This window comes from Anabrus simplex, chromosome 2 (assembly GCF_040414725.1).
Source record: "Anabrus simplex isolate iqAnaSimp1 chromosome 2, ASM4041472v1, whole genome shotgun sequence".
Classification (NCBI taxonomy): Eukaryota; Metazoa; Arthropoda; class Insecta; order Orthoptera; family Tettigoniidae; genus Anabrus; species Anabrus simplex.
This window is the reverse complement of record NC_090266.1, coordinates 81,874,946-81,898,789: the sequence shown is the minus strand read 5'-3', so window position 1 is coordinate 81,898,789 and position 23,844 is coordinate 81,874,946. Positions and strand designations below refer to the sequence as shown.

The 23,844-nt window shown below is 41.2% G+C and overlaps 1 protein-coding gene across 2 annotated transcripts in view; it reads right to left on the bottom strand.

Moving 5' to 3' along the window:
* Galphao (G protein alpha o subunit) overlaps positions 1–23,844 on the bottom strand; it is a 1,276,387-nt gene that overhangs the window by 19,179 nt on the left and 1,233,364 nt on the right. For both annotated transcript variants that reach the window (XM_067140187.2, XM_067140188.2), the window contains exon 7: positions 3,511–3,664. In XM_067140187.2, coding sequence (XP_066996288.1) covers positions 3,511–3,664 — 154 coding nt within the window. The remainder of the gene's footprint in view (positions 1–3,510; positions 3,665–23,844) is intronic.

Sequence of the window (23,844 nt, the reverse complement as noted above, 5' to 3'; positions counted from 1 at the left end):
CCTGCTCGAAATGGTGGCCGGCTATAATACTAAATGTGTAGGAAGAGAAAATCAATCACGTACAATATTATTCCATAGAAAAACGTTGTTTGCAATATTTGTAACTTATAATGTAGTTCCTGCCAATGCATCAGTTACTTGTCAGTTACTATTACTTTTACAGATTATGAGGTTTTCAATAATACACCAATGTGTTGGAGACACATACACAGTGCCACTTGATATGAATCATGTTTCTAGTCATTCCAATTTTGTCGAGAAATACTTGTCAGATTTTAGAAATAACACACTTTTGAATTTATAATACCTATTACTCTAAATGCTAGTGTAAGAAACAGTACAGTTTCAAAAAATAAAGGTGGTATCTAACCTCAGCGGATATTGACACTCTGCTAGTTCAATTATGAGTCCCTTAGTAAAATAATAATAATAATAATAACAATGGTTTTACGTCCCACTGACTACAGAGATCTCTGCACATGAACATGAGGGTATGTTTTAGGGGTTGTTGTAAGGATGTAAAAGAGAGAGCATATAAGTCTTTGGCAAGACCCCAACTAGAGTATGGTTCCAGCGTATGGGTCCCACACCAGGATTCCTTGGTTCGAGAAGTGGAAAAAATCCAAAGAAAAACAGCTTGATTTGTTCTGGGTGATTTCCGACAAAAGAGTAGAGTTACAAACATGTTGCTAAGTTTGGGCTGGGAAGAATTGAGAGAAAGAAGATGAGCTGCTCGACTAAGTGGCATGTCCCATGCTGTCAGTGGAGAGATGCGTGGAATGATATTAGCAAACGAATAAGTTCGAGTGGTGTTTAAAAATGTAGGAATGATCACAATATGAAGATAAAATTGGAATTCAAGAGGACAAACTGGGGTAAATATTCATTTACAGGAAGGGGAGTTAGAGATTGAAATAATTCACCAAGGGAGATGTTCAGTAAATTTCCAAATTCTTTGCAATTATTTAAGAAAAGACTAGGTAAACAACAGATAGGAAATCTGCCACCTGAGCGACTGGCCTAAATGTAGATCAGTGATGATTGACTGATTATATATTCTAATTAGAGTTGGCTAGTGTGTATGCTTCAAAACACTGAGCCGGCACAATCAACAGCTCGATGCCTCGACACAACAACGCTTCACTGTTTCGAAGCAGAGAGATTGCTTTGTGTGTTGTGTCGCATGAACAGAGACAGCAGTTGTTCCGTACATGCCAGCTACATTGATGCTTCGAAACAGTGACGGTGCTTTATTTTCTCACCTCAATAGAAACATTCCGCGTAAAATTGCCCTGATTTGCAACTAATTATAATGTAGTTTAGTGGGTTTTTTTTGTTTTTTGTTTTATGTTGCACCGGCACAGATAGGTCTTATGGCGACGATGGGACAGGGAAGGCCTAGGAATGGGAAGAAAGTGGTCGTGCCCTTAATTAAGGTACATCCCCAGCATTTTTGTGATATTTTAATCTAATAATGTACATGAATTCTAATTTTTTAATATAGGCTAATTAATTTTTCTTTTTTCTTTTATATACATAAAATTGCTTTTTTTTTTTTTGGAGGAAATAAAAAGGAGTGCATTGAACAGCTATGGGGAAGACCTTGAAAATTTTGAAAAAAAGAAAAAGATTACTTGTCCATACAGATAATCAGAACTCTTTAGAGTTTTTAAAAGTGTGTTCATAATTCCAAATTCCAAGAAGCTTCAACGATAGCATATATGGATGGTTTTAAAATCTAAATCAACAGAGACTATACCAAAGATGATATTATAAAGATTTATTTTTTATTTTATTTTTATATTTTTACTAGTTGCTTTATGTCGCACCGACATATGGCGGCGATGGGACAGGGAAGGGCTAGGAGTGGGAAGGAAGCGGCCATGGCCTTAATTAAGGTATAGCTTCAGCATTTGCCTGGTGTGAAAATGGAAAACCTGTAAAGATTTTGTGTTATATATTATTATGTATGTCTGTTTATTCTTTAGTTTTTAAGTCACTTTATTTTTTGTATGTGGCTGAAGGTGGTCACACAGTGATCGAAACTGGTACTACTTCATATGAGATAGGATAAGATTTTGTGTACAGTGTTATATAGTTTTGATTAGGTGGATTCCTAATAAAAAGTCCTTTTTCCACTGAAATTGGGAAATCAACACAGATCATGAAAAATGATAAACTATAATGTTGCAGCCAACCAGGCATACAAAAATGATTACGGATATCTAAACTTGAAAACTGAAATTACTAACATAATCAAAGATATCATCTTTTTAAAAGAATGCAGGTCCTTTTAACAGAGCCCTGAAATAGTCCACTTGTTCCAAAGTACACAACTACACAGACTGGCTTGGGCAACTTCTGTTCACATTTGGCAAGAATATTTACAACCATTATGCACACAGTATAATGCAGAATGTTTCAAACTGTGAAAAAGACCTCAACAATGTTGTGAGATGCACAGCAGACAATGGTATGATGGTAAACGTGATGACATTCCTCACGGGGATCACTGTAAGTATTCAGGTGTTAATATAAGGGAAGATCTTCTTTGGGATAATCAAATAAATGAGACAGTAAATAAAGGTTACAGATCTCTTCATATGGTTATAAGGGTATTTAGAGATTGTAGTGAAGATGTGAAGGAGAGGGTATGTAAGTCTGGTAAGAGACTCTTGTAAGACCCCAACTAGAGTATGGTTCTAGTGTATGGGACCCACATCAGGGCTACTTGATAAAAGAACTGGAAAAGATTCAAAGAAAAGCCGCTCGATTTGTTCTGAGTGATTTCCAACAAAAGAGTATTGTGATGAAAAGGTTACAAACATTGTGTTGGGAAGACTTGAAAGTAAGGAGACGAGATGCTCTAGTAAGTGGTATGTTATACCAATATAGTTTATTATTGGACATTATAAATTTTCCAGCTAACTCATTCCTGGTTGTGAAATGCCAAATATGAACACAAATTGCCCAAGGCAGTCTGGGTGCCAGCGTTTCGCCCGAGTGGGGAGTGAGTTACCAGAGTTAACTGGAAAATTTATAATGCCAAATAACGGACCAACTCTATTGGTATTATAAATTTACTCGTTTACTTTCAGGTTCCCTATGGGAATCAATATCTTTATCATTAAGTGGTATGTTCCAAGCTGTCTTAGAAGGACATTAGTAGACAAAAAAGTTTGAGTGGAGTATTTAAAAGTAGGAAAGATCATAAAATGGAGATGAAGTAGGAATTCAAGAGAACAAACAGGGGCAAATACTCATTTATAGAACAGGAATTGGGGATTGGAGTAATTTACCAAGGGAAATGTTTGATAAATTTCCAACTATTTTGAAATAATTTGAGAAAAGATTAGGTAAACAACTGATAGAGAATCTGGCACCTGTAGATCAGTGGTAATTTATTGACTGGGGAGCCACTTATCTTAGAATACATCATTGTAGAGAAAAGAATCAAGACGAATTAGCAAGAGCAAGAAAACAAAGTACACTGAAATGCAGTTTACACACCTGCAAATTCCGCAAAACATATCGTGAGCGGCGACTTCTTGATCTTTTCTTCGAATAGATCCTTCTTATTAAGAAAAAGAATTATAGATGTGTCTGTGAACCACTTGTTGTTGCAAATGGAGTCAAACAGCTTCAAACTTTCCTGCATTCGATTCTGAAAAAGAAAAGAGTTTCACAGATTAATACAATTTCATGTAGCATTTTGTTTTTTGTTTTTAACATAAAAATGAGTAGTGCAAAATGAGTGATACAAGTTTAAATAAATACTGCTAACTAGAAGAAAATTTCTGTGATATACCTTCTGTACAAAGACACTCAAACAACCCTTTCGAAAATTAAGTTATTTCTTAAAGTTCTTCCATTTTGCCTCCCGCAAGTCCAACCCCGGGTCCACATCGTGCGGGGTGAGCAAAACCGCATGAAGTAGGGGATTGCCTGTGGGGGTCATGTATAGCAGGGACTGTATGTGCCTCAGGACCAGTACGGTACCTGTGAAACCCTTCAGGAACCCTGAAAAGTGACGGCTAATGGGGCTCTGGTAAAGTTTTCAATGGCATATGTGGCGGAGATGGAATGGCAAATCTGGCAGACGAGGCAACCCTCTTCCTCCGGGCTTAAAGAAATAGGGGGAACGACTGCCTTATGGTGAAGAGGCATCTTCAAATGCTAAAGGAGATAACCCCTACAGAAAACGACGGGCTTGGAGGCTGAGGCGGCAGCCCACCACCAAGTTCGGGTACTGTGGGCTAATAACGTGCACATCTTAAATCCAATTATTAAAGAAAGTGAAGTGAAACGAAACCAGATGGAAAAGTTAAAGCATTGACAAGTCAACAACCACAATGGAGACATTTCACGGATGCTGTATGTTCCAGTGGGAACGAGAGGAATTAGGTAAGTCTTCCATTTCACTTAGATAAGTAGCAGAAAGGATATTTTAAGACAATGATTGACAGATTCCTTAAAATACGCATTGAAATAAGTACTTTCTGTGTGGCAAATATTCAGTGAATAAACTTAGTTTCTCTGGCCAATCATTTTTAAAACACTGAACAGACATGACAGACATGAAAGTACAGCACTAATAATGACTGCTGGCTGGTACAAACAGGTGAGAACAATGGCAGGAGGGTACTCACGTTAAGGAGGTAAAGGGTCATGCAAGGTGAACGGGGGAGGATAGGTTAGGTACGAGGATAATGGGCTCAGCCAAAGAGAATAAGAGAAGCTTAGGGAGACCAAGACAATGATGGTCAGACTCAATTCTTAATGTGTTGAGACTACAGAAATTTTTGCACATAAAGGATTGCAGAGGTGGTTAGCTCATTCACAAGGGCTTGCAAAAAATAATGTTCAAAAGCATAACAGTCTGTAATGAAAATATATGTGTGCGTGCATGCAAGGCCATCCCCAAAAAAGAGTGAACTTGAAAAATGTAAACAACCTAGGCTATACAGCTTTTGAAGGTAGCCTAAAATACATTAGAATTATTATAAAATCAAGCATTTGCAAAATAAACAATTGAATTTAACATAAGAAATCTGTGCTATCTTTAAATGTTTCTCCATGAATATATTTACCAAATTTTCTGAGAACATAAATGTAAATTTTAATTTTGGTGAGATATATAGATTGCTTTTTTATGTACTTAATACATTTTACACAAAAAAAATACATTTCAATAAACATATATAAATATTTTAATGTTATCGAGTTGCTAGAAGATGTTTTTTAAGAAATGAATCAAACTTCTAAATATTTTTAATAGAGTGAAACAAACTGTCACCTCCATTTTTAAACAAAAGACAGAAATCTTTGTATTGGACTCCACGCACGTGTTAAAGAGTGTTCTGTCCACCAGACCACTATGAATTTACCTTTCTCCTTCACCTGTTCAGTTGTAAAACGTACTGCTCTAAAACTATCTGACCGAGCTCGATAGCTGCAGTCACTTAAGTGCGGCCAGTGTACAGTAATCAGGAGATAGTGGGTTTGAACCCCACTGTCGGCAGCCCTGAAGATGGCTTTCTGTGGTTTCCCATTTTCACACCAGGCAAATGCTGGGGCTGTACCTTAATTAAGGCCACGGCCGCTTCCTTTCCTCTCTCTTGTCTATCCCTTCCAATCTCCTTATCCCCCCCACAAGGCCCCTGTTCAGCATAGCAGGTGAAGCCACCTGGGCGAGGTACCGGTCTTCATCGCAGTTGTATACCCCGACCCAAAGTCTCACGCTCCAGGACACTGCCCTTGAGGCGGTAGAGGTGGGATCCCTTGCTCAGACTGCGGGAAAAACCAACCCTGGAGGGTAAGCAGATTAAGAAAGAAAGAAAGAAAGAAAGAAAGAAAGAAAGAAAAAAGAAAGAAAGAAATAATAATAATAATAATAATAATAATAATAATAATAATAATAATAATAATAATAATAACAATGGTATTTTCTTTACGTCTCAATAACTACGTTTACGGTTTTCGAAGACGCCGAGGTGCCGCAATTAGTCCCGCAGGAGTTCTTGTACGTGCCAGTAAATCTACTGACATGAGGTTGACGTATATGAGCACCTTCAAATACCACCGGACTGAGCCAGGATCGAACCTGCCAAGTTGGAGTCAACCGTCTGAGCCACTCAGCCCGGCAAGAAAGAAACTAATTACGAATGTAAAAAAAGCAAAACAAAGTCATCTCCGCACAGACCATGAAGGCCCTTGGAGGGGTGGAAGGTAAAGGCTTCCACTATCCGTAACCCCGGCAATCGGCGGGGTAGAGTGGTTAGCTCTACGCCCGGCCGCCTTTGCCCCCAGAAATTAACCTGGTACTCATTCTTGGTGTAAGCTGAGTGAACCTCAGGACCGTACGCACCTCCGGAAGCGGAAATCTCGTTTCTATTTTCGACTTTGCGGCGGGGAATCAAACCCACGTCCTTCCACGCCTTTACCTCCTCGGCCAGGCAGCCCCTAAAATAGTTCGTCTTCCTGTAGAATAATGTAAAACTTAATGCTGCTTAAGACTCTCAAACCGGGCGAAATGGCCGTGCGGTTAGGGGCGCGCAGCTGTGAGCTTGCATCCGGGTGATAGTGGGTTCGAACCCCACTGCCGGCAGCCCTGAAGATGATTTTCCGTGGTTTCCCATTTTCACATCAGGCATATGCTGAGGCTGTATCTTAATTAAGGCCACGGCCGCTTCCCTCCCATTCCTAGGCCTTTCCTATCCCATCGTCGCCATAAGACTTATCTGTGTCTACTCTAGTAGATAATAAGTACTGTATGATGTTAAGTGCTTTGACAGATAGGCCTATATCAATCAATCAACCAATCAATCAATCAATCAATCAATCAATCAATCAATCAATGCTGATCTGCATTTAGGGCAGTCGCCCAGGTGGCAGATTCACTATCTGTTGTTTCCTAGCCTTTTCTTAAACGCTTTCAAAGAAATTGGAAATTCATTGAACATCTCCCTTGATCCAATCCCCAGTCCGGCTCCATGGCCTTTGGTCACAGGGGTCCCGGGTTCGATTCCCGGCAGGGTCGGGAATTTTAACTACAGTATAAATGGTTAATTTCGCTGGCACAGGGGCTGGGTGTATGTGTCGACTTCATCATCATTTCATCCTCATCACGACGCGCAGGTCGCCTACCGGAAAGCCGAACTTTTCCTCGGACATTCCCGGCACTAAAAGCCATTCGCCATTTCATTTCATTTTACAATCCCTAACTCCCCTTCCTATAAACGAATATTTGCCCCAATTTGTCCTCTTGAATTCCAACTTTATCTTCATATTGTGATCTTTCCTACTTTTATAGACACCATTCAAACTTATTCGTCCACTAATGTCATCCCATGCCATCTCTCCGCTGACAGCTCGGAACATACCACTTAGTCGAGCAGCTCGTCTTCTTTCTCCCAAGTCTTCCCAGCCCAAACTTTGCAACGTTTTTGTAACGCTACTCTTTTGTCGGAAATAACCCAGAACAAATTGAGCTGCTTTTCTTTGCATTTTTTCCAGTTCAAGAATCAAGTAATCCTGGTAAGGGTCCTATATACTGGAACCATACTCTAGTTGGGGTCTTACCAGAGAATTATATGCCCTCTCCTTTACATCCTTACTACAACTTCTAAACACCCTCATAACCATGTGCAGAGATCTGTACCCTTTATTTACAATCCCATTTATGTGATTACCCCAATGAAGATCTTTCCTTATATTAGGGGCCTAACACCTAAATACTTACAATGATCCCCAAACGGAACTTCAACCCCATCAAAGGAGTAATTAAAACAGAGAGGACTTTTCCTATTTGTGAAACTTACAACCTTTTAAGAAAGCCGTTAAAACATTCTTCCAACGAGCAAATGGTTGTGCGGTTTGGGTCACGCAGCTTGCATTCGGGAGATAGTGGGTTCGAACGCCACTGTCGGTAGCCCTAAATATAGTTTTCCGTGGTTTCCCATTTTCACACCAGTCAAATACTGGGGCTGTACCTTAATTATGGCTACGGTCGCTTCCTTCTCACTCCTAGCCCTTTTCTATCCCATCGTCGGTGCGACGTAATGCAATAAATATAAGAAAATAAAACAGAGTGTTTATAGGCTATCGAACGCAGTATAAATCAAGCCGGAATATCTTGAAAACATCTGTTTTGTTGTTGTTGTTGTTGTTGTTGTTGTGGCGATTATAGTTTTATTTTAAATAATCTACCCCAATCAGCACTTCACTTAGTAATAAAGGAGAGCTTCGTAATCACAAGTGAACGTCAATGCTCCCTTCCTTCCTTGCAAAGTGTGTCCGCTCTCTCGCTTCACTGTGACGTATGTTTCTTACGTAAGCTTCCCGCATTTACGTCACGCCAGCCCGGCCGCACTGGGCTAGCCTCAACGGGCGCCCATCTGAGCACCTCTGGTCTAAACTGAACTAAGCGACTCTTCAGTCCTCTGCTGTTCCTACGCCTCCTTTCTTGAAATATCTCAAGACCGAGTCTAAGCGTCGTCTCGTAGACTTTTCTCCTTTCGCTTCAGACGATCCCACTGCTAAACTTGGTTTATTTTATCCATCGAGTTCATTCAGGACTTACATAGCCTCTGTTTGTAAAACTACATGAGTCCACATGCTTACGACAATGCGCTATCGGTACTATAACAGTCTCTAGGCGTAGACGCATCATTTCCTTTATAAAGAACTTCAGTCCCGTCATTACTAAGCAGTATCTAAAATCTTAAAATAAATTGAGTTCCTTTCAAAACCACGTCAGTCCTGGAATCATGTTATTTTAACGCGGAACGCCATGATGCTTCTCAGGGCAAAGGCATACATGACGATTAGAAGATTTCGTTTGGTTTTACAAACTACAGGATGTTTATGTACGTTGCTAGTGCTCCCGGTGTTGTGAAAGCATCAACCTATATTAATGGATTAGCGACGGATGTATTTAGTCTTGGTAAGTCACTGAAGTTGCCACCAGTGCTTACAGAAGGAAGCATATTCTTCACCGGTACCCATTCATGAAAACAGGACACAGGACATAGGGAAGATCAGTCAGTACATCCCACATCAACATGTTGATTTTATAATAACATATTGTGATGGTCGATACACTCTCCAGCCATGGAAACAGAGACGGTAGATGATTCAGTAAACAGAAACTGGATGTGTTTTGTATGGATTTGTAATTTTTGTATAGGAAAAGTAGGCGACTATTCACTTATTGTTAACTAAATATGTGTGTATACTTATCCATTCCCATTAAATATGTGGCATAATGGGTTGAATACAGTGAAAGAAGGTCGTGAGAATGATATGAACGGTTTTGAATAAAAGGAAAAAACGATATAAATTGACGGAAAACTGTAAAATAAAGTATTTCATACTGCAATAACTAATATAAATTTATTGAAAACTTTACAATAATATCGTATTAAATTTATAGTGTTGTAGTTTTGGGTACTTATTAATACAACATGAGTCCAAGAAATTAAAACATATTTTAAGGTGACATGGAATGAGAGAAACAACGTACACTGCTTTTTTAATGAAACATTCATTCATGGACCTCCCATCAAACTTTCACAGAGCTAACTTAAAATTCATTGGCTTAGAGAGGTCTTTTCTATTTTTATCTAAACTTACTGTCTGTGACTCATGTGGTTTTACAAATGATCGACAGAGCTCGATAGCTGCAGTCGCTTAAGTGCGGCCAGTATCCAGTAATCGGGAGATGGTGGGCTCGAGCCCCACTGTCGGCAGCCCTGAAGATGGTTTTCCGTGGTTTCCCATTTTCACACTAGGCAAATGCCGGGGCTGTACCTTAATTAAGGCCACGGCCGCTTCCTTCCACTTCCTAGTCCTTTCCTATCCCATCGTCGCCATAAGACATATCTGTGTCGGTGCGACGCAAAGCAAATAGCAAAAAAAAAAAAAGAAAAATGATCGATTCATTTGATGGTTTCTAACGCTGCTGAGTGAATCTATACATGTCTCTTGTCTTCAGTTCTTATTTCTCCCGTGCTCTAGATGCCAAACAGTGGGATGCATGTCTGAAACAAAGTGACATTTTCTCCTAAGATAGTTCTACATTATATCCTATCAATCAATAAACAGAACAGGACAAACGCAGCTCATAATGGTATTTGTTTACCGCATCTTCATTTGTTTGGTATATATCTTAAGAAACGCCGCGATGTTGGAGTTTTGTCTCGCAGGAGTTTCTGGCAGCCAAACACGGAGTTAAACACACTTAAATGCCAACCGACTGCACTGCAATTTGAACCTGTAAACACTAACACAAAAGATGTACGCCACACTAGCTGAGTTATGCTGCTGGCTTTATCTCGATTTCTAATCATTATAGAACGACGAGTTAGCTTAGTTCGTTGGACGGTCACTTCCTTTATTAATTCTGCAGGATCGAACCTGGAGTCAGTCAGCTGGCATTCAAGAGCGTCACAATGTGAGATTTACTGGCGCGCTCAAGAAACTTATTTCTACTAGGATAATTACAGCGGTTGTAAAAATAGAATAATAATAATCCGCATCTGTGGTATAGTGATTAGTATGATTAGCTGCCCACCCGCGGAGGCCCGGGTTCCATTCCCGAATCTGCCACGAAATTTGAAAAGCGATATGACTGGAACGGGGTCCACTCAGTCTCGGGAGGTCAACTGAGTGGACGGGGATTCGATTCCCTCCTCAGTCATGGCCGAAGTGGTTTTCCATGTTTTCCTACTTCTTCTCCAGGCAAATGCCGGGATGGTACTTAAGACCACGGCCGCTTTCTTCCCTCCTCCTTGTATACCCTTTCTAACCCTCCTCCACAAGGCCCCTGTTTAGCATAACAGGTGCGGCCACCTGGGCGAGGTGCTGCTCAGTTGTATCCCCAGACCCAAGGACAGTAGAGGTGTGACCCCTCGCTGAGTTCGAGGAAAGAACCAACCCTGGACGGTAAACGGATTAAGAAAGAGAGGAAAATCTAACATCTAACATCAATATATAAAGAATCAATGATACCGAGCAAGTGGCCGTGCGGTTAGGGTCGCGCAGCTGTGAGCTTGCATTCAAGAGATAGTGGGTTCGAACCCCACTGTCGGCAGCCCTGAAGATGGTTTTCCGTGGTTTTCCATTTTCATACTAGGCAAATTCAGGGGCTGTACCTTAATGAAGGCCACGGCCGCTACCTTCCCAATCCCCCACCCTTCCGTCGCCGAAAACCTTCAGTGTGTTAGTGCGACATTAAACAAATAGAAAAAAAAGAGAATCAATGACATGACATACGGAAAAATAGCAATGGAACGTTGGGATCAAGAGGTCAGGTAACTTAGCAAACCAAATTTTCAAATCGGTTATTCTTTGAAAGAATGTCAACAAAATACTCCTATAGATGTTGATATTCTTGGCACCGTGATTCTGCTTAAGAGCACTTTCTCCGGGCTATCTGTAGTGAGGGACCGATATCTCAAGCTCTACGCTTCTGCTGCATCAGTGATAGTGGACGAGAAACAGAATATCCCTGCCCGGCGGTTTATAAATGACTGACGTACATAAGTAAAAAAGCACTGAACTCAGCTCATAAACAGAATCATCCCGTTAGCAAGTGGCGAAAGGCAAATATTTACAGTGTAGAAGGGTAAATGCTGTCCAACATATGTTATTTCTTAATCTTTCTCAATTCACCTGCAGACCACAGTGAATGTCCATCCTGCTCATTAAGAAGTATCTTTTGTTTTTTACACTGTGGTACTACAGAAGCTGCAACTTTTGCAATATGTATTATTTCTGCTATTACCGATTTACTTTCCAGTTCTTTTCTTTTTGCTACATTGTATTCAGTCAACAGAGAGTATGGCTACAAGCTAGAATACATATGTAAGTACAAATTAATTTTCCTGAACTTCGTTTAAAATTCAGTTTAGAGTTGCCATCATGGTGGAATGAGTTCAAAAGTTGAAATTGGGAGGCTTTATTTTTTACAAAGCGAATCACTCTTTCCGCCATACTCTCGGGCCGATTCCATGGACCTCTCCGTAGCATACAGAACTGTGTGCAGATGTTGATGCACTCATATCCATGGAAGGGAGTAATAAACTACTTAGACCCGGTTTCTAATTGACTCAAAACCTAAACCCGATAGCGTAACAGCCCCGAACGTCTTTGGCCTACCAAGCCACCGCTGCTCATCTCGAAGACCTGGAGATCTCAAGGTGTCGTGTGGTCAGCACGACGAATCCCCTCGGCGGTTATTCTTGGTTTTCTAGACCGGGGCCGCCATCTCACCGTCAGAGAGCTCCTTAGTTGTAATCACTGAGAGGACCTCGAATCAGCCCTCACATTCCCTGACCTGGCCGGAGATCGGATCCGGGGCTCCGGATAAGAGGCAAGCAGGCTACCTCTACACCGCGGGGCTGGCTCACTAATTGAATCACACAATTGAAAATGACATGGAACTTCCCATTTTACCACTTTTGAAGTTAGTTTGTGACTTACACTTCTACCATATATTTTGGTGGTTGAACTGTATCTCTGTTCGAGAACGACGAACCAATTAATTCAAATAACATCCAGTTGTTGAAACCTTACATGCTGAGAGGTGATGACTGTACCACTTCATTTTCCTCACGGCTCTAGAACCGTGTACTAGTTGACAGAGACGAACCAATTCGTCCCTGTTTTACGTCTGAAAAGGGGCCTCCAGCTTTATCCCATGTCCAGCCATCAAAAGACACCACACCCAGCGGCCGGGCCAAGCTATCGATTCTGCTCCGTCCCGACCTATGTCTGCCTTGCTTGTCGACCGCGCCCCTTTAGGACGACTCAAATATTTAATGTTTTCTTTTCAGTTTCTTGCTTTACGTCGCTTATTTACCTCTGCATTGAGGGAAAGGTATAGCATGGCTAGAACAGAAAATCAATAGCAATTCTGAAGTATAATACAGAATATCGTTTAAATTTACTGATACTTCGATGGATCTTCGGTCAAGTCTTTCAGCTACCACTATGTCTCCAAGACGGCTGTTTTACGAAACATGGATAATATTGTAAAATACTTTCTTTGAAAAACCTAAAGAACGGTCCTGCCTTTGAGTCTTCACTATGAAAAATAAACACGAGAACATGAGATTTTATTAAATCTTCAAACTCTGTTGTTGATTTGACCTGAAGTTACAATGTGACAAAACGTTCTTCGCCAGAGTTAAAGAATCTGAGGGTGCATATTGAGTGAGTCCCAATTTAGATTTCATCAAGTGAGATTAATATTCTTCAAAAATTTCCAAGTAGTTTTAAACTACATAATCTAATAATGTTCAAACAACTATTGTCAGTGAGGAACCTCAGCTAGACCACTGCCATCTGCTACACTATTTTGCCCTCCCAGTTCAGCAAGACTTCGAATTAGTCGAAGTTTCTAACTCCAAACGCTGCCTATATCTGCAACATGCTTTTGAGGCGGAAGGAAGTTCGCCGCTGTTCACCCCTGCGAGATCCGGGACAAGTGTTCCAGATGCTGTGGTTTGTGTGTGTTCATTCGGTCGCAATAAAATAAGAAGCACACTGCGTTTCTGTGACAATGCTGCGAAGAGCTGCAGGCTTTTAATAACACTAATGACGGTATGCTGATTAGGAAGCTGTTTTAACCCTTTATAGCAATCATTCCCAAGCTGTGGTCCGCGGACCCCTCGAGGACCGCGACGATAATCCAAGGGGTCCACAATAATAATGTAAGTTGTTAGTACTTAAAGAGCGAGATTTTATTGTACACGCACAATTCAGAGACCATTATACAAAATTCAGTAACCTTTTATTTACTGTTGTGTAACTCACATACAGTATCTGTAACTGAACTTGACCCAGATAGTACAAGTTAGGAGCGGAAAAAGGAGAAATTCTACAAGGCAGCATAAGTGATGTAATTGTAAGACACTAGGCATTGCTAGTATCTACACTCAGAACATATTTGCCGCTTCTAGTTGAGAAAATCTCGTGGATCAAAAATATATTCTTTGAAACTGAACATGAACTGCCTTCTCTTGAGGAAGATCAACTAGCCGAAGATCTTGGCAGAGATAAAGTGAAAAATAAATTGGAATATAGCATGGGTGGAGAATCAGATAGAATGGCTGTTTAGCTTCAGCAAGTTCCATGAATGTATCACAACTTCACGTCTCTGATCGACTGTCGTGTCCATGACACACCCTACCATTTCTAGAAAGGAAATACTGAGTTTAATGCCTTTCATCAAACATACCGGTGTGATTGTACCTTTTTTGTTCTCACACAAATGAAAAAGAAGTACATAAACAGAGCTAATGTAGAGGCTGATCTTCGCTTCGAGTGACTACGCTTGCAAAACGCTTGGTCTTTGGAAAACTAGCTCCATCCAGCAACCACAAGTTATTTTTTTCAAATAAGTTTCCAGCCAAGTTTCACACTGTTTTATAATTTCTGTGCATATATAAAGTATCTTTATGTAAATGAAATTAAATTAAACTTTCAAAGAAAGTAGGGCCTAAATTATACGAATTAAATCAAACATGGTCACTTCATAAAATTCTCGTTTTTTTATTGGATTACAGTATTACGTTCTGTGGCTAAGGGGGCCTCAAAGACAAAAAGTTTGGGAAACCCTGCTTTATAGGATAGTGGTTCGTAGAGCCACTTACCGTAAGTCCAAAAATAAATGCTTTAGTTAACGTGAGATTATCCTTATAGACGTGTTTGAATGTACTGGGATGGACTGTGGTAGTCTATGCATCCACCTCTGCATTATACAGTTGGTAGCACTGTTTCAGTACGAAAGTGGTTCTCAGGAGCACCACCATCCACTACAGAGTTCATCTTTGTGCGGTTTCGTTGTAGTTGAGCCTTTGGCCGATGATTAATGCTGATCAATGCAATGCAATTGGAATTAAAGGTGAGAGCTATGCTGCACTATTTCTGCACCCGTGACAGTAGTTTTCTTTCAAACCGAATTGCGTTATTAGTAAATATATTAAAATAAACGACATTCATTTGAACCGTTGGCAATGCAGTCCGTTACCATTCCTCGCACTACAAACATCATGTGAAACTTCAAAACTTATAACAGTTTCTTACACACTATAATTCTATTTAAACTCCAATTTGTCCGCCTCCATAGCGTAACGGTTAGCACTATCAGCTGCCGTCCTCGGGGGCCCGGGTTCGATTACCGGTACTGCCACAAATTTAAGAATGACAGGAGGGCTGGTATGTGGTTGAAATGGTAGAATGGTACATACAGCTCACCTCCAATGGGGTGTGCCTGAAAAAGCTGCACTATCTCGGGATGAGAACACGAGTTTACTTTCCGGCTCTATGACTAGACGGTTAGCGTGCTGGCCTTTGGTACAGAGGGTCTCGGGTTCGATTCCCGGCCGGGTCGGAGATTTTAATCTTCATTGGTTAATTCCTATGGTTCGGGGGCTGGGTGTGTGTGCCGTGGGCTCCTTCCTCATAGACGCGTAGGTCGCCTACTGGGCGTCAAATCGAAAGACCTGCGCCAGGCCTCTTTGGAGGCCACACGGCATTAATTTTTAACTTGAATTTAACATTTGGCTTCCGAATTATATGCAAATGTTATTGATATGCGTTATTCCGGGAGGTAGCATAACCTCAAATTTCTTACCTTTACTTTCCCAGCACGGCACGCAGAAGTGTTGGTGAGATATTAGAACCGACGACTACATTATTTGACTCAGTTAGGGATTAGCCGGCAGCTGATTCAGACTGATTGTGACCAATTATTCAATGTCGTCTTAAACGTATGATTGTCACGATGCTGACCACCTATTTTCTAAATTTATTTTTGAAGCCTAACGATGTATTTCCTGTCAATCCCTTTTACTACAAATTAGACCCATCTGTATCAATGAAAACAAAATAAAACCCAAGGTTTCTGAAAAGAGAAAGTAATTTTGTCTTATAAAGGGCTAAGTCCATAAAGACGTCTTCTGTTTCGAAATTTTTAATCTGATACCCAGTAAGAAGTCTATTGTAGGATTCTTGAGAAACACTCACTAATGTGGTCGTGGTTCAAATCCAGATCAATGCATATGGATATGTTGTAGTGAGAAATCATCCTGTGGTTCGGATTCCACGTGAAAGTGGAGACCCCACAACAATGATCAACATATCACGTAAAACTGCTTTTTGTGAGGAACTCACTCATGTCACTTATCGTCAAGTTCACAGCATTTGCTGGAACATCTCACTCAGTCATTTCGTTGTGAATCACAACATGTCAAGAAAGAAAGCCATGTGACTACACACTTTAGCAAGTCCCCGGTGTGTATGTGGCGAGTTTGAATCTTTTGGAAACCTTCAATGTGTTAGAGCGACGTTAAACCTCTACAAAACCTGTTTAGGACGTTACTAAGCATAATCCCACGCTCCAGAGCGGCGAACACAGATAGGCCCCACATCAATCAATCAATCAATCAATCAATCAATCAATCAATCAATCAATCAATCAATCAATACTGATCTGCATTTAGGGCAGTCACCCAGGTGGCAGATTCCCTATCTGTTGTTTTCCTAGCCTTTTCTTAAATGTTTTTAAAGAAATTGGAAATTTATTGAACATCTCCCTTGGTAAGTTATTCCAATCCCTAACTCCCCTTCCTATAAATGAATATTTGCCCCAATTTGTCCTCTTGAATTCCAACTTTATCTTCATATTGTGATCTTTCCTACTTTTAAAGATGCCACTCAAACTTATTCGTCTACTAATGTCATTCCACGCCATCTCTCTGCTGACAGCTCGGAACATACCACTCTCGTCTTCTTTCTCCCAATTCTTCCCAGCCCAAACTTTGCAACATTTTTGTAACGCTACTCTTTTGTCGGCCGCCTTTTCAAAAATCGAGCGACTGTAGTGAGGTCATCGCCCGCTAGATGCACGTCTGTCAACGTTTCCAGGATTCCTTCATATTTGTGGTGTTTAACATCCCTTGAACCATTATTACAGTTTTTAAGAGACATCAGAGTGCTGAAACTTTATTCTGAAGGGAGGCTCTGTTATGTTCCTGTAAAACTGCTGACACGGGTCTCCAAGCACCACCGCCTTCCACGCCACTCCACTTTTCATACACGCTGGTACGCCTTGCTGTCCACTTCCGGTATCTTCTACACCCCACCACATCTTTGGCGTCTTACAACGGAAGGGCGCATACCAGGGAATCACGGATCTTACGTACATTTTGCACACACGTTAAATTTTGCACACGGGCAAACCATTTATTTCCGAATTAATTTATGCGACCTACAGAAAGCGTTGAAAGTTCGTACGTTTGAACTGGCGTGCTTGGCTTCGCAGGACTGCAGCGCGTGCTGGGACCGCTCATTGAGGGACCGCGCCACTGATTTTCATCCTTATTCCATTAGTAATTGCGTGGCTCGTCGCGAAGATAATTTAGTGGCAATAAGAGAAATAATTTAATTCCTGCAGTGACTGTGGGTCAATAAAGGCAATAGAATAAGATTTTTATGGTGAAAATAAAGTTTAATCAGTATACGAAGGGACGCTTCACACGAAAGCAAATAGTTTCTGCTACAATGATGCTCGTGGTAGGAATGCGGAGAACATCAACCACACCTAACGAAGCGAGGACATCAGGATGCTCAAAGGCTTCCGGAGTTTTGGACAAGTTCTAACTTCGGTACCAGGCGTATTGCCACATGGGACGAAAACGAGGAGACGATAGTATGTCCGAGGTTGAATTTGTAAGATGGTGTTCCTCTACGCGAAAACGATATCCAAATTAAATAATCGAGCAGTGTCAGGTAATGTACGTACAAAGCCTTTCCATACTCCAAACCAGTATACAACTAGTGTTTGACAGTAAGCTGTGGCACCAGGAGCAATCATCATCAGCTGTACGGTAATTCATTTATTTTTGCTAGTTGCTTTACGTCGCACCGACACAGATAGGTCTTATGGCGACGAGAGGACGGGAAAGGCCTAGGAGTGGGAAGGAAGCGGCCGTGGCCTTAATTAAGGTACAGCCCTAGCATTTGCCTGGTGTGAAAATGGGAAACCACGGAAAACTATTTTCAGGGCTGCCGACAGTGGGGTTCGAACCTACTATCTCCCGAATACTGGATACTGGCCGCACTTAAGCGATTGCAGCTATCGAGCTCGGTGGTAATTCATTTAGAGTAGATCTATGTCCAGAAAAGGAATCCAGAATAAACGCAACTTTTCCGGACGGTGTATTTTGCCTGAATACGCCATTAAACAAGTTGTTTACTTGATGTATTCATTTTTCCGGATTTAGTGTAACCGACATGAATACTTTCATGGGGAAACACAACTTTCGACTCTCTTAAAGGGATGCATAAAGTCCCTATGAGTTCATCACTTGCGGTAATTCTTGACATATAACAGATTTAACGTCTTCTACGAATATTTCTGCTGCTGCCATGGTTTCTATTTCTTTACTGGACTGCTTTTTCGCCGTTACGGATGTTATTTTCCGCGACACAATACCATTCCACTTCTTAAAGTTACGTACCCACGTGTGGCATGCTTTAAACCCCGCGCATTGTTCTTCATGAGCAGCTTGCATAGCCCAATATTGGATGGTCAAATCGTGAATTATGTCATTATTTTGATGGGCAAAATCGATTTTTTTTCTGACGGTACGTGCTATTTCCCTCAATTCGTCACACAAATATTAATCATTTTTGCTTTTGACACGATGGAACTTTCGTTTCACCGGTGAAAACGAAAGCGGGCCCCGCTTACCACTTCTCCAATATTGAACAGCGCATGTTGCCGAGCTGAGTGGCTCAGACGGTTGAGGCGCTGGCTTTCTGACTCCAACTTGGCAGGTTCGATCCTGGCTCAGTCCGGTGGTATTTGAAGGTGCCCATATACGTCAGCCTCGTGTCGGTAGATTTACTGGCACGTAAAAAGAACTCCTGCGGGACTAAATTCCGGCACCTCGGCGTCTCCGAAAACCGTAAAAGTAGTTAGCGGGACGTAAAGCAAATAACATTATTATTATTATTAAGCGCATGTCGGAGTGGCCCCAAAGACCTGTCGACCAGTGAAGCCAGCAGCGGTGCAGTAATGCATAGCCGAGCGCGCCAGTTCAAACATACCAACTTTAACGTTTTCTGTAGGTCACACGAATTAATTTCCGAAAGAAGTATTTTGACTATTGTGTTATTCTTGGCTCATTTAACGTGTTCGCAAAATTTACGTAAGATCGGCGATTCCCCGGTACGCGCCCTTCTCTTGTTTGTTTGACTTTGGACCTAGGATAACGCGAACGTTACCTTGGGATTTATATCCTTATGAAAGGAAGATCGAGGGGAAAGGAGAGTACTAGGGTTCATTGGGGCCATCCATTGAATTCATATCGCCTAGAGCGAGCAGCTCATCGGTTTCTTCCAAATGAACTTGCCAGTGATCCAAATTTTCGTATGAGTAGGAATTCGTTTGATGAATTGTAATCAATCGCTGAAGCAAGTTTACAGCTTTAGGACACCAACTGAGTGAGCTACGTAACTGTGATGAAGAGTGGAATGGACTTCAGGCCGGTTGACAGCAGCCTGCTGTTGACGAGAGTGTAGGGATGTCTCTCATCTGAATATTTTGGGCCCCTTTCTACACCTGTGGTGGAGTGGCATGGCGTGGCGTGGAAGGCGGTGGACCATGTGAAAGACGCTAAATGCCAACTGATTGTACTGAAGTTTGATCCGCAACAAGAGACTACTCAGCCGGTCGGGTCCTTTATATAATAATGTTATTTCTATAGAGAATGTGCGAATCCTGGAGTGGAGGAAGGAAGTACCAATGACGTGTAAAGAGGTGATGTATAACATGTAATAGTGGCCACTATTGACACATGCAGCAGAGAACTGGACGCTGACAAAAAGACAGGAGAATATAATCCAGGTCAGTGAAATGAAATGTATAAGTATGATAGGAAAGAAAGGAAAGGACAGAGTAAGAAAAGAAGGAAATCTGAGTGGAAAAGCTTTTCGACAGAATGGAGAGGGATAAACTCACATGGTTTGTACATGTTAAGGGGAAGGAGGAGGGAAGGATGGGAGGAGGTAAAACAAGAGGTACGCCCAGACAAAGGCGGGTTAAAAGGATCAAGAATAATACAATTAGAAAAAACCTGGATTTGAGCATAGTTAAGAAGGAACAATGGTGTTTGGATAGAGGAAGATGGAAAGATTCCATAAACATCCCAACCCGGCGGAAGCTGGACGTAGCGTTTATATACGGTTCTGCGAAGTGTTTATTATTGGATGTTCAGATTTTGTTCGCAAAATTATTTGTTTCTCCTATTTGAACAAACCTCATTTCCTGGACATGTATGGCGTAGCCTCCATTTCTCAAGGGGACTCGCAAGCTTTGGATGTTGTGATTCACCTTTGAGCTGGTTTCAGATCAACCAATGAAGCGCCTGAATAGTCTGACACGTGACATTTTTCTGTCTCACTCTGCGGCCCGGGTTTATCAACTGTGGATCTCGTAGTCGTATATTTTTTCAGTCACAGTTTTGAATCAGCGCACACCAAATTCCACTGCGAAATGTGGTGTAACATCAAACATGTAACAGTGCAGCGTTTAGTTGTAAATCATATGGAAAACGTGATTTCGTCAATCTTATGAATAATATCGTGATGTACTTACAAATTCTTTTGCGTGACAGTGCAGTGCTTCAATTCCTTGTTGGTTACCTTACTATGTATTAATTAAGTATATATATTATTTTCTTTGGCTTTTATTTTGAATGTTAAATAAGTAAAGATGCGGTTAACTTCTAATTCCAAAGATAAACCACGTCATTCGACACCCAAAAAATTAAAACTTTCTGCCAAAACATCCAGAAGGAAACAAAAGTACAGGCAATTGTGGGAGTGTAGAGACAGTATAGGAAGTGCCTGCGTCTTGATCCAACATGTGAAGAAAGGGCAAAGTGAATATGTTGCATTTTCTTGCTTCTAGTAATACATTTCAGGTAAGTGTTCCCATTTGATATTATTGCTACTTGCTATTATTGCACGCATTCTATTGAATTTTGGTGTATTTGGGTGTATATTAGCACTGTACTGTTTTACTATAAAGAATGCGGTTTATTTTGAATTTCGGTACGGTTTTTCAATTTTCGGAGGTTGGTAAGGATAGCCGGATCAGGAAAATTGATGATGATGAGATACTGTATAGTGAGCGATGAGTTTTAGCGCTCCTATCAGTTTTCCTGAGACGTCTAAAATGAACTTAGAACCAGTGCGGAGAGTGTGTAGATCAATCAATACAGGATTGTCGGAAACATCGTGAACCGGATATATGAACGTTAGAGTGTTTGTCATACTGATCAATCATTTGAAAAATTAATTCGATATCTCTCGCCATTGTCATTTTATGAGCTGCTGAAGTTAGCCAATCAGAACACTTCGCGGGCGAATACAAATGGGCTTTGCGCGGCGGCACGTGGCTTAACACCGGCTGGAGAACGCCACTCGAAGAAGGGAACTTCGCCAAGGGAGCGATTCGAACACGAACCCCTCAGCTGACAGGATCACGACAGAGTAGGAAGGGCGCGGTGACACGGTGCTCTCAAGCTGGTCACCACCACGCAAAGTAGATTTGAATTCGCCCACGACGCGATCTGATTGGCTAACTTCAGCAGCTGATAAAATGACAACGTCGCGAGATATCGAATTACTTTTTTCAAATTATTTATCGAGATAATGGGTTCGAGCCCCACTGTCGGCAGCCTTGAAGGTGGTTTTCCGTGGTTTCCCAATGTCCCACCAGGCAACTGCTGGGGCTGTACCTTATTTGAGGCCACGGCCGCTTCCTTCTTACTCCTAGCCCTCTCATATCCCATTGTCGCCATAAGATCTATCTGTGTCGGTGCGACATAAAGCAAATTGATTTTTAAAAAATCAGTATGACCTATCCTCAAACGCTGATATACCCGGTTCGCGGTGTTTCCGACCACCAGGTATATTGGAAGCGGCACAAAGAGAGACGGAGATCAAGCGAGTTGGAGTGAAACGTGATGCACGTGCAATGGACTCTTATAACTTGGAAACATTATTATTTATGTAATTATGTCCGGACTTTATTTGGTATAAATCATGATCGTATTATTTGTGAGGTTATGTCATGAAAAGTCTGCTGTAGTATATTAATATGAGTTTATTTATTAATGTAAGAACACGTAATTAATTGTATATAATAATTTATTATTACATGCATACCGTATAAATCCACTGCACTGTTGTGCAACACACAGAACAGCGTATCTTTGAAACTAGAGAGTTACAGAAAATTACATTCATTGTAAATAGGTTATTGGAGACTCTCGAAATTACGAGAAAACGTGTTGTGTCATATTCTTCTAGAATCCCGGGCAGGCAATGTATATAAAGAGGCAGTCTTGGGAGTTGAGTTGAGTTGTTTAACAAGAGTTTTGAGTGAAAGTCGTTAATCGAGTATGAGAATTCATGTTGTGATTGGTAGTACGTTGACATGCTATTGTGACAGTCTTCTTCTTCTTCTACTTCTTCGCAGTAGTGTTTTGTCTCAAGATGGCAGTTTATTAGTGCGTGTGTGTGTGTAATATGTATATATAATTCGTAAACAAAATAGTGTACACAATTGACAGCATTTCGCGTGTACGTCAATGTGATTACAAAAAACGATGACACTAATTTTCATGAAATTTGTGGAATGGTAGTCTAATATTCCTCACGTACAGTAAATGTATAAGGAGTGACTGGGAAATGATGGAACAATATGTTTGAAAAACGAAACTTCCACACTAGCAGAAGAAAAAGAAGTACGTCTCTTTAAAAATGGTTCAGCAAATTAAACACAAGTGAGATAATAAGAATTTCAAGAGCTGTCACTGACTCATGATCACCGTGTCTAGTTCTTAATAATAATTGTATAAATAATTTTAATGTTGCAGAGCGAATAACTGCGTGCACAAAAGTCAGAGGTTTGAAAACCTCTCAAAAATATTGTCTGGTTAATTTCCTTTCAAAAATTAATATTAAAAGTTATTTTAGTTATCTATACCGGGTGAGTCCGCTGCGCCTTATATTTTCTGTTGTTAGGCATCCCAACGAACATCAGTGGTGTGTTGGTCGATTCTCCATTGCCGTATACCAAGCTATAGTCGCCTTTAAAGTACTTGTCAGCAGCGTTTCACAACACATTATTATTTATCTCTTTATTTATTAACCTCTTTACCCTCCAGGGTTGGTTTTTCCCTCGGACTCAGCGAGGGATCCCACCTCTACCGCCTCAAGGGCAGTGTCCTGGAGCATGGGACTTTGGGTCGGCGGATACAACTGCGTTGGATGACCAGTACCTCGCCCAGGCTGCCGCACATGCTATGTTCAACAGGGGCCTGGGGTGGGGATAGGAAGATTGGAAGGGAGAGACAAGGAAGAGGGAAGGAAGCGGCCGTGGCCTTAAGTTAGGCACCATCCCGGCATTTGCCTGGAGGAGAAGTGGAAACCACGGAAAACCACTTCAAGGATGGCTGAGATGGGAATCGGACCCACCTCTACTCAACTGACCTCCCGAGGCTGAGTGGACCCCGTTCCAGCCCTCGTACCAATTTTTCAAATTTCGTGGCAGAGTCGAGAATCGAGCCCGAGCCTCCGGGGGTGGCAGCTAATCACGCTAATCGCTACACGACAGAGGCGGATTATTATTATTATTATTATTATTATTATTATTATTATTATTATTGTGTATGTTCAGTATTCAGCCCTAAGGCTGGTTGGATCCTCAACAGCTCCGCCATCAGCTGTCATAGATGGCCTAGGCATCACTGAAGAGGCGTA